General features: G+C 56.3%; 3 protein-coding genes and 1 long non-coding RNA gene across 14 annotated transcripts in view; 2 read left to right on the top strand and 2 right to left on the bottom strand.

Annotated features, from left to right (window-relative positions):
• Window positions 1-722: 722 nt before the first annotated feature.
• On the top strand, window positions 723-10,114 carry IL11RA (interleukin 11 receptor subunit alpha). 5 transcript variants are annotated; one of them, XM_049710790.1, is made up of 13 exons: window positions 724-832; window positions 3,932-4,031; window positions 4,320-4,380; window positions 5,061-5,230; window positions 5,368-5,482; window positions 5,633-5,665; window positions 5,751-5,917; window positions 7,107-7,270; window positions 8,076-8,217; window positions 8,563-8,682; window positions 8,801-8,897; window positions 9,124-9,233; window positions 9,435-9,691. In XM_049710790.1, exons 2-13 carry the CDS (start codon window positions 3,932-3,934, stop codon window positions 9,449-9,451), a joined length of 1,296 nt encoding a protein of 431 aa, XP_049566747.1. In that variant the 5' UTR covers window positions 724-832; the 3' UTR covers window positions 9,452-9,691. The 5 variants fall into 5 exon arrangements, 4 of the variants coding, with proteins under 4 accessions (XP_049566747.1, XP_049566746.1, XP_033293724.1 ...); XM_049710789.1 differs by lacking the exon at window positions 9,435-9,691 and adding an exon at window positions 9,698-10,114 and having other exon boundaries at window positions 727-832; XM_033437833.2 differs by having other exon boundaries at window positions 727-832; window positions 9,151-9,233.
• Window positions 10,115-10,226: 112 nt separating this feature from the next.
• Window positions 10,227-13,459, bottom strand: CCL27 (C-C motif chemokine ligand 27). Its single transcript, XM_033437834.2, is given in 4 exon segments — window positions 10,227-10,273; window positions 10,276-10,373; window positions 10,567-10,702; window positions 10,843-13,459. Coding segments are annotated over 4 exon segments (351 nt in total). The 5' UTR covers window positions 10,913-13,459.
• A 711-nt stretch (window positions 13,460-14,170) lies between these two features.
• LOC101272950 (uncharacterized) lies at window positions 14,171-15,195 on the bottom strand. The gene is made up of 4 exons (XM_033437839.2): window positions 15,133-15,195; window positions 14,767-14,834; window positions 14,457-14,516; window positions 14,171-14,333 (listed from the first exon to the last, which is right to left on the bottom strand). The coding sequence occupies exons 2-4, from the start codon at window positions 14,811-14,813 to the stop codon at window positions 14,177-14,179; spliced, it is 264 nt and encodes an 87-aa protein (XP_033293730.1). The 5' UTR covers window positions 14,814-14,834; window positions 15,133-15,195; the 3' UTR covers window positions 14,171-14,176.
• The window catches only part of LOC117203385 (uncharacterized), a 117,264-nt gene continuing 115,683 nt past the window's right edge, over window positions 14,781-16,361 (top strand). For 5 of the 7 annotated variants that reach the window (XR_004486125.2, XR_007477772.1, XR_007477774.1 and 2 more), the window contains exon 1: window positions 14,781-14,921. This is a non-coding gene — a long non-coding RNA (uncharacterized LOC117203385). Of the gene's footprint in view, window positions 14,974-16,361 lie in introns of all 7 variants that reach the window. The other 2 variants (XR_007477771.1, XR_007477776.1) reach the window with 2 other exon arrangements.

Below are 16,361 nucleotides of genomic sequence, written 5' to 3'. Positions count from 1 at the left end.
GGAATTGAGTCTCTGGGAGGGGAAATCACACAAGGCTGGACAGTGATGATCTGACCCAGGAGAACCTTGGCTGCCTGCCTTCCGGTCCAGGATTCTTTCTTCCTAGAGACCCTGGAGGGGAAGGGTCAACTTGGAGTGTTACCCTGGTTTGGAAGAAGCTCAGACAAATGTACACATTTCCCTTGAGCCCCCATTGGCTGGGGAGTGGAACCCTGGATGGGAGACATACATAGTTACACACACATACACACACACAAACACACATACCTGATCCTACACCTTTTATTTGCCTGCATTTTGGAATCACCTGGGGAGTTTTAAACAGTACTGATTTAATTGGAGTGTGGCTTGAGAGTTTTAAAACCACAGTGTCCAGCAACGTTTGAGACCCACTGCCTTACAACCAGTCCACCTCCTTATCTGGAGTCAGGGGCACCTTCAGCTTCTCTGGTCACCTGCCCAGTAGCTCCTAAGCCACTGAACTTGAGGCTTTGTTTGAGGACAGCTGGGGGGTGGACGGGGCGGGGCCTGAGAGCTCTGGTCCTGCTGTCCCAGGAGGAGAGGCTTTCAGGCCAGAACCCAGGAACCCGGCTCTAGACTCGGTCCCCGGCAGCCTCCTCAGTCCCGGACGGGACAGGAAGTGTCCGGCAGAGGTGGGTGTGGGGATGATTGGCAGTTGGAGGCTCCAATGGGTCGAGCCCCCCCTATTTCACCCCTCTCCTTCCATTGGTGCCTGGGCGGAGCCGCCCCACGGCGTGCCCCAGGGCGGCAGGGAGTAGAGGCCGGGGCAGAGGGTGAGGACGGAGGGCGCTGGCGGCGGTGGCCGCAGAAGGTGAGGCCTGATGGGGCCGCGGGTGAGCTCGAGGGAGCCTTGCCAGGAGAGGGCGGGGCCTGGGGGTGTGGGATTTGAAGGGCCCGGAGTGACTGACGGAATGTCAGTGCGTGTGTGTGCGTGTGTGCGTGTGTGTGTGTGTGTGTGTGTGTGAGAGAGAGAGAGAGAGAGAGAGAGAGAGAGAGAGAGACTGCAAGGCTGTGTGTGACGCTGTCAGTGTGCGAAACTTCGCAAGTGTCGCTTGGTGAAACTCAGCTAGTGTGACTGCGGGTGTCGCTGTGCTGAGGCTGAGTCTGCATGTGGCTGTGCCTGTGTGGGATTATGTGTGTGTGTCAGTGTGCAGTTTGCGGGCAGAGACCCGGTCGTGCGTTTGTGTGTGTGTGAGAGGGCCTGTGACCACATCAGGGAATGTGTTTTGGGAAGGTCTCTGCGGAGTTTGAGACTGTGTCTGACAGCGTGAGAGTGGATGGCTGGGTTTGCGTGTGCCAGTGTGTGACTTCAGCATGGCAGAGGAGGAATGAGACTTGCACTCGGCGTGTGTCCTGTATCCTGTTAGACTGAGGAGAAGTGGAGCTGGGTTTGCACTTTGGGGACCCACTTCAGTAGCCAATGGGACTGACCTTTCTACTTAGTGGCCAGGGTAAGCAGACCATCCCCAGCACACTTGGCTCTCCCTCCTTCTTTTAGTGCTTGAGAATCCTTGTCACTGGTCCAGTGCTCCTTATTTTCTGTCTCCCTGTCTGACTCAGTTTCCTTATATTTCTTTTTCTCTCTCTACTACTGTCTTCCTAGAGCTAGTGCTCTGTGTGTCTTCACACTTTCGTCTCCCCAGGTATCTCTGTGTATCTGCTTTTTAGTCCTGCCTCTCATGTTCTCTGCATCTCTGTCTCTCTCTCTGTGCCCCTGTGCCTGACTCCCCTGTTCACCTTTGTCTCTTTGGCTACCTGGGGGCCTGAAATGGTGATGAGATGGGGGATCTGCCGTGCTAAGAGCTCCCTGGAAGAGGGGGCTTACGCTATGATGAGGAGTTGCTTTTAGAGAGTGCTGTGACCCCCCCATCCCAGGGCGGAGTGCTAAGTGTGTGTGTTTGGCTGTGCAAGGAAGAGGGAGATGTGTGTCTGTGTGTGTGTCTGGGTATGTGTAAATGTTTAAGTGTCTGAGCCTGGGTGAGGATGTCTGAGTGTATCGGTGTAACTGTGAGTGGCTGTGTCTGAGAGTGTGTGTCTGAGGGTAAGTGTGGGTCTTGTGTATCTGGCACCAAGGGACCAAAGGTATTTCCTGGTGCTGGGGCCTGAAGAGTAGCGGGGGAGGTGAGAAATGGCTGGAACGTCCAGGGGAGGGGGAAACTGGACTCTTTGGCTTTTCTTTATATCCCCCAACATGGGGCCCTCTTCCCCTTAAAATACAGACAGCTGTGCCCTAAGGAAATATTTGCTGGGGAGTGAAAAGAGTGGGAGCACGAGTATGTGTCTGCTTTTTGATTTGACTGTGTCCGCGCGTGTTCAAGGGCGTATCTTTGTTGACTGTGCCTGGGGAGTCCACGCGTGAATGTGCCTGTGTTCTGCTGTGTGAAAACACAGGAACCTCTTGCTGACAGGGACACAGCAGCTCTCCTTTCCCTCTTGCTGTGCCTGGCTGTGCCTGGCTCTGTCTGTGGCTTCCTTTCCAGACTCGGGGGAGGCCTCTTCCCTTCCCAGGGCCTTGGGTGGGAGGGGGTGGGAGAGTAGGAGGGAGGAGAAAGGAGAGAGGAGGGGGCCTGGCTAGGGGCGGCCGAGCTCCATGGCCCAGAGGGGCGGGGGCAGGGAAGGGGAAGGAGGGGACGATTCTGGGGTCCCAGAACTGAGTAGAGCTGAGACGGGTGCTGTAGCTGGTGGGAGGAAGTCCTGGAGGCCATGGACAGTCAACCACTGGAATCATCGAGGTAGGGCAGGGCTGAGCAGGGTAAATGCTGCCGGGGGGCCGGGGTGAGCCACTAGACACACTCAGACAGACACACAGACACGCGGAGGTCGCTGCTCAGCTCCACCTGGGAGGGATTTGGGCTCTCCCTCTTCTGGAGCCCTCGCCCAGGGCCCTTTGCCCATCTGCGCCTTCTCCCACCCCCCCTTCCCTCTTCCCCACTGCGTTCCTCATCCTGCTTTCTCCCATCCAGGATTCCCTCTCTCCTAGCACCTCCATCCGCCGTACACACGTGGTTGGTTACCTTTTTGGCCTCTCTGAGATCCTGCTGCCCCAGCCCAGCCCTCACCTCGTTGAGCTCTCACTGCCTTCCAGTCCTGATCTCTGAGCATCTCTTTGTCCTGTGGCCTCCACCCCAGCCTCCTGTTCCTGTAGCCTCCCAGCTTCTCTCAGCCTCCTCTCCTGTCCCGCCACCCTGTCTCCATCTTCTGGCTCCTCGCCCACCCCCAGCCTCTGGAAGCAGTCAGGGCATCTGGATCTGCTTAACTCCGCAGCCTCAGCCTGCACCCTAGCCCCATCCGGCCTCACAGGCTCAAGACCAGCAAGATTCCAGAGTCAGGCCCAGATGAGCGGCGCAGAGCAAGGAGCCAGGCCCAGGCGAGAAGAGGCTTGGCAGCCAGAGCAGGGCTAGGCCTCATGGCAGGGGTACAGGGTGGGCTCAGACCCACCATGACAGTCCCACCCCAGGGTGACGAGGGCTGCCTCAGGTCAGTCAGAGGCAACGACTATCCCTGGGCCAGGTGGGGTGGACACGGAATTCCCAACAGCTGGATTGGAGGAGTTAATGGGAGTGACTGAGCCGGTGCCAACACTTGGTGCCAGGGGTGGGTGCCAAGGGTGGTGCAGGGGGCGGTGCTGGCACAGTCTGTCGCCTCCAGCTTTTGTTCTGGGCCCTAAGCCCACGACTGAGAAGGGGGGGTGTGAGGGTGTGTGTGAGTGCGTGTGTGTGTACTCACACACAGCGCTGGGCGTATGGTGGAAAGGGGACCTTACATCAGAGCCCCCAGTGATGTCTGATGTCCTTACCCCACTGGGCACCTGGTTTCCTCCTAGAAAGCCTCAGTCTGGAAGAGGGGGAGGCAGACTTTAGCCTCCCATCTTGGGAATGGGGGATCGCTGACCTTGCCTCTCTCCCCACAGATGAGCAGCAGCTGCTCAGGGCTGAGCAGGGTCCTGGTGGCCGTGGCTACAGCCCTGGTGTCTGCCTCCTGTCCCTGCCCCCAGGCCTGGGGCCCCCCAGGTGAGAAAAACTCTGCTCTATGGCCCAACTCTGACCTGTGACTTGCCACCATCACCGTGGCCCCTCTCATGCCTAACCTGTCATCCTCCCAACCCCTGAAATCCAGTCTGGCAACATCTCTCTACCCTGCTCTCTGACCTCTGTCTCCAGATTATAACATGATGTTTTGACCCCATGACCCCACTCAGGTCTTAAAAGTCCACCCCTTATCCTGTCACTGTCACAAAGTGTGGGGTGGGGTGGGAGAGAGGGAAAGGAAGAGCCTCTGCTCAGAAGTGCCTTCAACAGGGGTCCAGTATGGGCAGCCTGGCAGGGCCATGACGCTGTGTTGCCCTGGAGTGACTGCTGGGTAAGTGCTCCACCAGCCTGCTGGGCTGACAGGACCCTTTCACGACCCATTTCTTGACCTTGCCCAGTCCTCACACCCCTCCCATCCTTGCCCCTGTATCTGTAATCCTCACCTCTTTGTCTGTCTTAACCCTCAAACCATCCTTATTCAACAGAACATTCAACCAACATGTATTGAGCACCTGCTAAGTGCCTGGTCTATTCTAGGCCCTGGGATGCAGCAGTGCACAAGCCAGGCAAGATGCCAGGTAGTAATACCTGCAGGGCAGAAAATCAAAAGAGAGTGAGGTGGAAGAGGGTAACTGAGTGACCACTTTTTATTGGTAATAAGGGAAGACCTCTCGGAGGAGGTGACATTGAAGCTAATTTCTGAAGGTTGGGGTATAAGCAAGCATTCCTGACAGAGAGAACAGCTAGTGCAAAGCCCTGAGGTGGGAGTGAGCTCCGCACTCTTGAACCAAAAGAGGCACAACCTGACTGGAGTGCAGTGGGGGAGGGGGAGACAGGAAGGTGATGAAGAAGGAAAGGAAGGCAAGGGCTAGATCACCAGGGGCTTTGTAAGCCAGCAAAAGGAGTTTGATCTTTACTGCAAGCACTGAGAAGCCAATGGAGAGCTGTGACATGGTCGGACTCATAGTTTAAATCTTCCCTCCATCTGTCATCATCTCATCTCACCCCCAGGGCCCCGGTGTCCTGGTTTCGGGACGGGGAGACAAGGCTGCTCCAGGGACCTGACTCTGATCTAGGGCACGAACTGGTCCTGGCCCGGGCAGAAAGCACTGACGAGGGCACCTATATCTGCCGGACCCTGGATGGTGCACTTGGGGGCATGGTGACCCTGCAGCTGGGCTGTGAGTTGGGGAGGGAGTGTTGGCGGTAGCAGTGATGAGACATGGGGCCCCTGGGGGAATCCAGGCCCTGAGTAAGCCCTCTGGGATGGGTAGGGGCTGGGAACTTCTCGGTCTCCAGCTGCACCGTCTGCCTCTAGACCCCCCAGTCCGCCCTGTTGTCTCCTGCCAAGCAGCTGACTATGAGAACTTCTCCTGCACTTGGAGTCCCAGCCAGGTTAGCGGTTTACCCACCCGCTACCTCACCTCCTACAGGTGTGTGCATGATCGGTGTGTATACCTATATGTTTGGGTGTTTAGCAAAACGTGGGTATGGGAGGTAGGTAAGGATGTCCTAAGGAAGGCCTGAGAGAGAAGGAGGACCCTCATTTCCTTCCTGACCTCGGATGGCCTCCTCCCTGCCAGGAAGAAGACAGTACCAGGAGCCGATGGCCAAAGGTAGGACATGAGAGGGAAGCTGGGGGCTCTAGCTGGGTACCACAGTGAGCATTTCCAAAGCTCAAGACCACATCCTCTCTCCTAGGATGAGTCCATCCACAGGGCCCTGGCCATGCCCACAGGACCCCCCAGGGGCTGCCCGCTGTGTGGTCCATGGGGCAGAGTTCTGGAGCCAGTACCGGATCAATGTGACTGAAGTGAACCCCCTGGGGGCCAGCACACGCCTGCTGGATGTGAGCTTGCAGAGCATCTGTGAGTACCCACTCCTAGAGCTCTCCCTAAATCCCTACCACAGAGACCCCAAACGGACCCCAGAGTACAGGTACCCCCCAAATTCAGAACTCTCCTCCCCTGAGCTCCCACATAGCTCCCTCCCAACATAGACCCATTTCGGCACACAGATGGCCCCCACGGAGACTAAGAACCCAGGGAGATCAGAGCCCAGGAGGCAGGCTTACATCAGCTTCTAGAGACTGCTGCCACTACCCCCTTCCCTACTAGTCCTTCCTGGCTGCCTAGCCCCAGTGCTGCCTCTCTGCTTCTAGGCCTTGTGCTGAAGGCACTTGTATCTCATGTCCTCCCTGCCCAGTGGAAGCCCTTGCTGGCCTCTCCTTCCTCTTGATCTGTGTGTGGAAGGGGGTCACCAAAGCGCTGGCTGGAATTTGGGCCAACTCATCTTCCTTGGATGGAAAGCAGAGTCACTCTTTTTTAAAAAAATTTATTTATTTTATTTATTGATTTTTGGCTGCATTGGGTCTTCGTTGCTGCACGCGGGCTTTCTCTAGTTGTGGCGAGCGGGGGCTACTCTTCCATTGCGGTGCGTGGGCTTCTCATTGTGGTGGCTTCTCTTGTAGCGGAGCATGGGCTCTAGGCGCGTGGGCTTCAGTAGTTGTGGCACGCGGGCTTTCTCTATTTGTGGCGAGCGGGGGCTACTCTTCCATCGCGGTGCGTGGGCTTCTCACTGCGGTGGCTTCTCTTGTAGTGGAGCATGGGCTCTAGGCACGCAGGCTTCAGTAGTTGTGGCACGCGGGCTCAGTAGTTATGGCTCGTGGGCTCTAGAGTGCAGTCTCAGTAGTTGTGGCACACGGGCTTAGTTGCTCCGTGGCATGTGGGATCTTCCCAGACCAGGGCTCGAACCCGTGTCCCCTGCACTGGCAGGCGGATTCTTAACCACTGAGCCACCAGGGAAGTCCCAGAATCACTCTTTAACTCACTCAACAAACATTTCAAAAATCCGTCCTCAGATCTTAGCTTACTTTATAATAGGGATGACAGATAGGTCCTGTGCCTAATGGATGATCAAGCTTAAGATTTCCCCAACCTCCTTGGAAGTGCCTCCCCTCAGGGACCTTTAGGCACACACCCATCTTCCCTTGGGAGGTGGTGGGGAAGGGATGAGTACCTGTCTTGTGCCCTGAATTTGTGTCTCCACTGCCCCCAGTGCGCCCTGACCCACCCCAGGGGCTGCGGGTAGAGTCGGTACCTGGCTATCCTCGCCGCCTGCGTGCCAGCTGGACGTACCCTGCCTCCTGGCCCCGCCAGCCCCACTTCCTGCTCAAGTTCCGGCTGCAGTACCGTCCAGCACAGCATCCAGCCTGGTCCACGGTGAGGCCCTTGGAGTGCGTCCCAATCTGGGGCTGTGGGTCCTGTCTCTAGTTTCATGTTCCTGGGTGTTCTGCGTGACCAGATCTGGCAGGTAACTGACGCCCCGTGGCCTTCCCCTACAGCGTACTCTCCATGGGCCAGGCCTTGTGCTGGGTGCTGGGGTTGTAGCAGAGACTGAGGGACCGAGCCTCTGCCCTGCAGGGCTGTAACTGATCTCAGCCCATCTGTGGGAAGACAGTAGTGATTTTTTAAAAATAACTTTTCTAGGAAAAGGAGTGCCTTTCAGCCAGAGGCACAGCCACATACAAACACTCATATACTCAGATGTGGATAGAGGTGAAGTCCCACATCTGGAGATGGCAAAGATTGGCCAGCATCAGGCCTGGGGAGCCGCTGCCTCAGACAATAACCAATATTTATTGAACACCATCTGTCTGCCAGGCACTGTGCTACACATTTTACATGTATTATCTCATTTAGGTGTATTCACCTCTATTTTACAAATGAACAAACTGAGACACAGAGAGAGGTCCAAGGTCACTCAGTAAGTGGTACAGCAAAGATTTGAACCCAGGCAGTCTGAAGTCACAGCCTGTATACAAAACCACTGTGCACTTTTGTCTTCTGAACACTAGGTGTAGGCCTGACACCACCAGCCACCCTACGTGAGGCCCAGACGGCTGCATCAGGCTGACAGGGACAGGACTGGGAGGAAGGGGTGCTCTTTGCAGACTGGCTCTGGGGGGCAGATAGGCTGAGTGCTTATAACCTGGATAACGTGCCGACGAACCATCTGCACTGACAGGTGGAACCGGCTGGATTGGAGGAGGTGATCACGGACGCTGTGGCTGGGCTGCCCCATGCCGTGCGGGTCAGTGCCCGGGACTTTCTGGACGCAGGCACCTGGAGCGCCTGGAGCCCCGAGGCCTGGGGTACTCCGAGCACCGGTGAGAGACAGAGCCTAGGGAAAGGGCAGAGGCCCCGCTGCCCAGCATCTATTGGTGGAACTGCAGGCGCTACGGGGCGGCGTGGCAATTGCGGCCCCAGGCTTCACCTGTAGCTGCCTGCAGCCCCGCCCTAGCTTAAACCCTGCCCCAGATTAAACCCCGCCCCTCAGCCTCCGCCCTTCAGCCTCCACCCCTGCTTACATCCCCAGAAGTTGGCTCTACCCTTTCAAGCTCCGCCTCCGAGGCGCCCCTGTGTCCAACCCTGGCCCTGGCCTCGCCTGGCGGGCCCTGACCTCCACCCCGACCCCGCGTGGATAGTTCTCCTCAGGTCTCGTCTCCCTCCAGGACCCCTACCGAAGGAGATACCAGCTGGGGGCCAGCAACACGCGCAGCCAGAGGAAGAACCTCAGGCGGTTAGCCCTGCTCCCCCAAGACCGTCCCTCCTACCAGACCCGCGGCCACTTGGTGAGCTTGGGCAGATGGGCAAAGGTGGTAGAGGATGGGAAAGCCCCAGAGAGAAGAGGGCACCGAGTTTGGTCTGGCAGGCTTGCTCTCACAGCTGGCACGTGACCCTCCCCCTCAGACCACAGAGACGCCCTGGAGCAGGTGGCTATGCTGGCATCTTTGGGAATATTCTCTTTCTTGGGACTGGTGGCTGGGGCCCTGGCACTGGGGCTCTGGTAAGTGACTGCCATTGGCCTCTCATCCTCTGATCCCACACAAGGGCTCTGATACCCATAGACCACACCCGTTCCCACCCCTCATGACTTTGCACTGAACGTGTCTGATTCTGGAACCATTCCTCCTCCTTCTCCCACCCCCAACTTCATGATTCTCACCCTTTCCTCTCTTGACCCTTTACTAACAAACCTTTTTGGAAGAGACTGAGATGCCCCACATTGTCAGGGAGACAGCTTCCTTTTTGTGCTCCAGGCTGAGGTTGAGACCATGTGAGAAGGATGGACCCCGAAAGTCTGGGTTCTTGGCCCCGATGATTCCGGTGGACAAGCTTCCAGGTGAGTATGACCTCTGGGAGGTTTGGACTTGGAGATGTGTGCCCTCATTTTGAGTGTCTGGATTAAGAGCCAGGTGCCTTAGTCATAAGGGTTTTGGGAATCAGAGTTGGGGCTCCTCATTCTTGTAACTTCTGGACTCAGGGATGGGCCTTTCGTTCTTGAGTCCCGGGCTCAGAGTTGGGTCTCTTCTGTCTCTTGCAGGATACTGGGGCTCCTAGATGGATTCCCTCCTCATTTTCAGGGTATTAGGCTCAGAGCTGGATCCCCTGCCTTATTCTTGACGTGCCTGGGCCCAGAGCTAGGTCCACTCCCTCATCTTCAGGGTATTGGGGCTTACACAGAGGTGGGCTCCCCTATTCACTTTTGGAGTGTTGGGCTCAGAGCTGGGTCTCCTCCCTCATTCTCTGGGAATCTGGGACAAGATCCAGTCCTACTATCTCCCTTGATTTTCCTCCTTCTTCTAGGAGTCCCAAACCTGTAGAGGATCTTGGAAGGCTTCAGCTGATTCCACCTATAACTCTGTCTTGCTGGTGTGGATGGACAGACAGGTGGAACCCAGGCAGGACAGTAGATCCCCACGGAGTGGGGTTCTCAGCTGGAAATTCTGTTTGGAGCTCATTTCTATGAGACTCTGTGTTCCCAACTTGCCAGCTGAAAGGTGCCTGGACCTCTGGCTTCATCTCAGAGTTGGCAGTCCACCTGAGGAATGTGTGTAGATGTGTATGTCTGTGTCCATGTGTGTCCACGTGTATGTGAGGCAGGGAACATGTGTTCTCTGCATGTATGTATATAGGTACCTGGGGAGTGTGTGTGGGTCCTTGGCTCTCGGCCTTGCCCCTGGCGGGGGTTGTGAAGGTGTGAATAAAGAGAATGAGGAGGTTCTTCTGTTTATTGACATGTCTCACAGCTCCGGATTCGGGACTCACAGGAGAACACACAGAACTTGGAGATCACAGTCAGAGACTACTGGGCGATGCTGCTTTATTATTTTGGCTACTGGGGGCCCCGGCCCATTTTCCCTATCATCTCCAAACTCAGTTGGGCAGAGTCCCCTGGAGCCTCTTCCCTTGGCAGTCAAATCACAGAGTCAGGCTGCGGTTCTGGGGGTGGATGCAGATGCTGCGTCGAGACAGGTGAAACCTGGGAAAGGAAAGGTCCAAAGCCATGGTCGTAGCTTGGAGATGAGGGTAAGGCCCAGGGGTTAGAGGCAAAGGCCAGATGAAAACCTGAGTTGGCATCAGAATTAGCAATTGGGGCGGGGTTGAGATCAGCATCAGGGGTTGGGACTGAGGTCAGAGTCAGGGGTCAAATCAGGGGCAGAGTCAAAGCTCACACGAAGGCCTGGAGGTGACAGTCCCCATCAGCTTCCTGAAATTCCACTCGGATGACCTTCCTCGGTAGTTTGCTTGAGAGTGGCTGTCAGTAGAACTGAGTACAGCATGATGTAGTGCTGGGTGCCAGTGGCAATGCTAGGGGACAACAGGACCGTGTGTTCGGAGGGCTTCTGACCCTAAGCTCCATCAGATAGCTGGAGGCTGGGCTTCCTGGGCCCCTTTCCCTCCATCCCATTCACCCAGACCCCTGGCCTTCTAGACCCCCAAACACTCACCTCCTCCAGGGTCTGGGCTTAGGAGCAACAGTAGCAGCAGGAGGCTGCTGGTGGGTGAGGGCCCCTTCATGATGCTCAGCCTGGATACTTCCTTCTTTCTCTGCCTCCTTCCCTACCTTTTATCTGGGTGCCTTTTACCTGGGGCACCAGGTGAGTCAGCGGCAGGTGAAGATGTATTGCTCATCCTGTGACACTCCTGGGCCCTAATTACCAGAGACCCCTGTGCCACAGACCCCCTCCTCTTTTAGGACAGTAATTTCCCATGGGCTCCTAAATCCTGGGCAGAGAAGCTGGGGAGGGGATTGTGCACGTGGGGACTGATGGTACAGTAACTGAGTAAGGGCGGCCAAGGATCCACAGTGGCATCCAATGATGGACATTAACACTCACATACTCATAGTTACACATTCACAGTCACACCTCAGTCACTCGATCAACCTCACATGGTCAGACAACCCCGGATGGAATCATACAGTCCCAGTTATACTCAAAGTTCCACTCCCACACGGTTGTGTTTTCACAATCGTCCAACCACACGGTCACACTAGCACACCCAAATTCTGATGGGGGAGTTGTGGGTGGGCTGGGAGCAGATGGCAGGCCAGCACCAACTTGCCTTCATTTCCCCCTGCCCGCTTCCTGCCCTAGCCTGCTTGTCTTATTAGGAAAAATTGATGGGAATGGCTCCCTAAAGCAGGCCCTTCTGACTGAGGAGGAGTCTTGCCTGGGCCGGTCACATTCAGACTGCGAAGCTGGGAGAAGGCCCTTTTTGGTGGTTGCCTTGGGGATACTGAGGTGTGGGTTGCTTTCCCCAGGAAGATGAGATAGGGAGGAAGGATGGGGTGGATATGGAGGGCAGGTGAGGGAAGATAAAAGTTCTTTGGTGCCAGGTTGCTGCTGTCCAACAGGTAAGAGACCCAAGAAATCTTACGTTCCTGTTTTTGCCTAGTCCTGTCCCAGACATGCCAGCCTCTTACCAGCAGGGACCTGGGGTTTCCAGCCCCTGGCTTATTGAGACATAAGATTCAAGAGCTCAGTTACCTCTCCTTTGTTCTATTCAAATGCCAGTTTCTCTCTATTGTGGGCCTGGAAGAAACCCCCCCTCCCCAACCCCTACACCCTCTGCATCCCATCCTCTTGCTAAAGCCCCGACCTCCCTTTACCTTCCTGTCCCTTCTTTTTAAATCCCATATCCAGCCCTCACCCCCTCTTCCCCTAGCCACCCCCCTCCCCACCCAATGCAAAACTATTCCTTATCTTCCTCCTCCTGTCCTTTCCAGGAAGCCGGGGACAGCCTAGGGTGGGGGCAAGCTGCTAAGTTTAGTGCCCCTGGCACCCTGAAGAATTTCCCACTCCTGGTCTGGAGATTTGAACCCTCCTGTCCTGCTCTATATTTTAAACATAAACTGATCATCACCCAGTAATCCAGCCCTTATGTGGTTGTTGCAGGGGTACCTTCTACAACCTTCTGCTCTGTCACCAGCTACCCTCTATGGGGCAGGCCTACTCTTGGGATGGGGACTCACACCTCCCTGGGCATCTTTCTGCTGCAGGGCGGCTGCAACAATCAGGAGCGACCCTAAGCTCGGAGAGTAGGGACTAATCCCCCTCCCAGGCTGAACGACTCGAGCTTCTCCCGCTCCTGTCCAGGGTAAGGCTTGGGGGCTCCTTCCCTGGAGCTTGTCTTGTGGATACTCAGGAAATCTGAGTATCCTGAGGGATTCTGAGGTGTAGGCCCAGGGCTGGACAGGGTACTCTTTTGTCAGGGTTCTCAATGTAGACATTGTGAGGAAATGCCTCAAGAGCCTGGGTCCATTCTTGAAGGTGGCCACAACCCAGAGGTCACTCATCTTGAATTTCTAGTACCAGAGGCCTTAGGGTCTCTCACCCACCCTCCAGTCTGGACTTGTACCCCAGAGCTCGGGTGCACCCACTGAGGCACCATCATCTTGTCACAAATCTTCAGCTGGCTGGCTGTCACACACTTTGGAGTCTTTTCTGGACCAGTCAATCCAGAGGCCTGGGAAGGAAGAAACAAATTCTTCCAGGTATGCACCCATCTCTCCCCTTTGGCTTCTCCAAAGATAGGGCCAAGTCTCTTTTTTTTTTTTTTTTTTTTTTTGAGGTACACGGGCCTCTCACTGTTGTGGCCTCTCCCGTGGCGGAGCACAGGCTCCGGACGTGCAGGCTCAGCGGCCATGGATCACGGGCCCAGCCGCTCTGCGGCATGTGGGATCTTCCTGGACCGGGGCATGAACCCGTGTCCCCTGCATCGGCAGGCAGACTCTCAACCACTGCGCCACCAGGGAAGCCCGGGCCAAGTCTTTTTCCCAGCTACAACCTGCTATGGCAGGGTCAGCAGGAGGCTGGAAGTTAGCTCTGACCCCACCCACAAACTGGGCAGTCCCTTTAACTTAATTCTGTGGTGCCCTCCCTGGTGCTGGGGCCAGTCCCTAACTGAAAGCAGACCCACTAGGAGTCCCTGACCCTTCATCACTTCAGGAACTAGTGGGTTTCAGCCCAACTCGGTGACAAGACAGAAAGGAAAGGTAGGGAGCAGTGGCCCTTGGGTTCTCCTAGGGAGGTTACACTTCGGGGGGCTGATGCCAAGTATCTATGTACCTTTGTTTTTTTTTTTTGGCTGCGCTGTGCGGCATGCGGGATCTTAATTCCCCAACCAGGGATCGAACCCATGCCCCCTGAAGTGGGAGCATGGAGTCTTATCCACTGGACCATCAGGGAAGTCCCTGATGCCAAGTATCTTTAAACTTGGGATCCAACTGGAGGAGCCAGAAGCTGGGGTGTTAACTGTAGGAAAGACCTCCAACAGTTCTAAGTCATTCCCCTATGGCAGGCCGAGGGTAGCAGCTTCTAGGAATCTTTCCCTCCTCTCACAGCCTACTTCCTACAACTATGGGCTTAAAATATTTTAGATCCACTCCCAGGAGAAGATTCTTCAGGCACCTGGCAAAGTCCTGTCTAGGAGGAAGGTGGAAGCAGAGAGCTGGGATTGTGAGGATTTATGGATGTGGGGACAAGGCTGGGAGGAAGATAAAGCCAGGATTATTTAGCTCCCTCCATACAGACCACTCATAGAGATGAGTGTGTGTGTGGTGGGGCGGGGGGCTTAGGTGGTGGAAGGCAATCACTGGTAGTAAGGGGAGGCCTGACCCTGATGAGAGACCCTTAGGAATAATGGGAGCCTGGACACGGACGGACACCCTATCAGGGACAGAGGCCCTGTCAATACGGAAACAGCCGGCGTGGAGAAGGGCTCCCAGCCCGAATGGCGGCAGCGGCGGCAGAATCAGGAGGGCAGGACGGTGGCTTTGGTTTAAATCTTTAATGCACCAGCTGGCTGGGCAGTGGCAGCGGGGGTGCGGCGGGGGAGGCTGCGACCGGAGCGCTGGGGAGCAGTGCCCAGTCCACTTGACAGACAGCTCATTAGGCCCCGCAGAGGCTCCAGCTTCTGCTCCCGAGGGTGCGCTGAGCTGTGGGGCGACCCGACACAGGCATGAGGCGGGGCGGGGGCTCCCGGCTTCCCCGCGATCGGTTCTCCCGGACTGAGCCTCGTCCATGCCCCGGGCGGGTCCGCGGTATCGCAGCCCCCTCACCTCCGCTCCCTTCGCCACATGCGCAGCCAGGGGAAAAAGTAGAAACAGCCCCAGTAGATCCTGCAAAGAGAAGGCAGAGCCGGGCGGGGCGGGGCGGGGCTGACCCCACCGACTCCGCCCCTTGGACGCCTCGCCCCTCTCGTGGAAGGCTCCGCCCCGTCTTTTAGAGGCGGTTCCTCCAGCCCACGCCCCCTAAGAGGCCCCACCCCTCCCGCTTCTCCCGCCCCAGAAACCTCGCGCCCTCCCCGCCCCTCCCCCACCACCCCGGAGCGGCTAGGTTCCTCCTCCGCAGAACCCCGCCTCCACTCACTCCTCCTCAGCCTCCAGCGCCACCTCGTATCTCCTCAATCCCGACATGTCCTGGGTTCCGAACGTCTCCTGGGGAGCGGCATGATTGGATCAAGGATTCCCCAATCCCGGATCCCCTTCTCTGTCATTCTCTGGACCAGTCTGACTTGTTCTCGGGTAATATGAGACAGGTGCCCCCGGGAAGACTCAGTTGCCACATCGGGACAGGGTAGGATTGAAGATTTGGGAGGCACTAGACGTTAAGGGATTGGGAGGTCGGGCACCTCGGGGGCATGGGGCATTTAGGGGGTTAGAGCCAAAGGCCTTCGAGGTCATGGGGCTGGGATATTTGGGGCCCCGGGTGAGGATTTTCGGGGATTGGGGTCACCTGGAGGGGGGCTGAGGGGTCGACGCAGCCTAAACGCCCACCCTCCCTGGCTCCACCCCGGAAACAGGCCGGTACGTTACGTCACAAGGACACCGTCACGCACTAGGGGTGGGGCTTGCCTATTACCCGGAAGGGGCGGAGCCAGGGCATTTCTTCAGAGGAGGCATAGTCCAGAAGGTGGAGCCAGAGCCTATCAATAAAGGGGTGGAGTCAGGGCTTATTACTAAGAGGCAGGGCACGGACCCTCTTTTATAAGGGTGGAGTCAGATTTCGGAGCTCCACCCTGGGAAGACGGAGACCTCAGTACCAGGCAGCAAGAAAAGAGCTTTGGGACGCTTCCAGTACTCTTTGGCATCCCCTCTCCTCTCTGTCTTCTTGGCTTCTGCTCTGACAATTGCCTTTCTTGTTTGCCCCATTCTATTTTTATGATTCTGGGCAGAGGAGGAATAGGGCTCCAGAGAGGGCCCAGTCTAGACAGGCCAGGCTATGGGAATACTTGTTGGCTGAGTGGCCTTGGCCAAGTCACTTCATAGTTAAAGGGTCACAGCCCTTCCTCTCTGAGCTGAGACCTCCTTTCTTGCGATTTTTGTTCCTGCAGTCACTAATCAACAAATATTTATCGAGTGACTACTATGTGCTGGGTGATGTGCTTGGGCATGAGGATACAGCAGAGAAGACAGGCACAGATTCTGCCCTCAGAGAGCTTGTCATCTAGGTTGGAGGGGTGAGGGCAATCAAAAGAGACAATAAGATCACTACAATAGACGAAGCTGACTGGCTGGGGGCAGTAGAGGGTGCTTTGGTAAAGCCAAGAAAGCAATTAACCCGGTGTGGGAGGTTGGAAATAGCTGCCCTATTTGGTCTGGGGAGGGGGGAAGGGAGCCTTGTGGCTGGACGGTATGGGAGAGAATGACCAGAAATGAGTGAAGTAAAAGTTCCCTCAGGCTGAAGTGTGGAGAATAGATTCACCTATCCTCTTCCCACCATCCCACACGCTTTTCCCCTCTCATACCTATCTTCCCCTGCCTGGGCTACATACAGACAGGTGACAGACAGATCCATGGATGCCAGTGGGAAGCATTGCAGTCTGGGCATGGAGAAGCTGTGCTTCCACCGCACTCACCCTCACACTCACTCTCACAGTGACACTCCTGCCCTGCTGCAGCTGGGTCAAGTCTGGTGCACGGGAACAGGAGGCCTGGTCCCCAGGGCTTCAGTAATTCACATCC

The sequence above is a fragment of the Orcinus orca genome, chromosome 6, assembly GCF_937001465.1.
Source record: "Orcinus orca chromosome 6, mOrcOrc1.1, whole genome shotgun sequence".
Classification (NCBI taxonomy): domain Eukaryota; kingdom Metazoa; phylum Chordata; class Mammalia; order Artiodactyla; family Delphinidae; genus Orcinus; species Orcinus orca.
This window is presented reverse-complemented; position numbering and strand designations above follow the sequence as displayed.

Bases quoted from the DNA above. Each gene is read 5' to 3' on its own strand.
- IL11RA (XM_049710789.1), top strand. From the start codon at position 3,932: ATGAGCAGCAGCTGCTCAGGGCTGAGCAGGGTCCTGGTGGCCGTGGCT. The intron at 5,483-5,632 runs GTGTGTGCATGA...CCTCCCTGCCAG, and splicing joins CGCTACCTCACCTCCTACAG to GAAGAAGACAGTACCAGGAG. The intron at 8,218-8,562 runs GTGAGAGACAGA...GTCTCCCTCCAG, and splicing joins CTGGGGTACTCCGAGCACCG to GACCCCTACCGAAGGAGATA.
- LOC101272950 (XM_033437839.2), bottom strand. From the start codon at position 14,813: ATGTCGGGATTGAGGAGATACGAGGTGGCGCTGGAGGCTGAGGAGGA. The intron at 14,517-14,766 runs GTGAGTGGAGGC...TTCTCTTTGCAG, and splicing joins GCGCTGGAGGCTGAGGAGGA to GATCTACTGGGGCTGTTTCT. The intron at 14,334-14,456 runs GTGAGGGGGCTG...GTCGCCCCACAG, and splicing joins ATGTGGCGAAGGGAGCGGAG to CTCAGCGCACCCTCGGGAGC.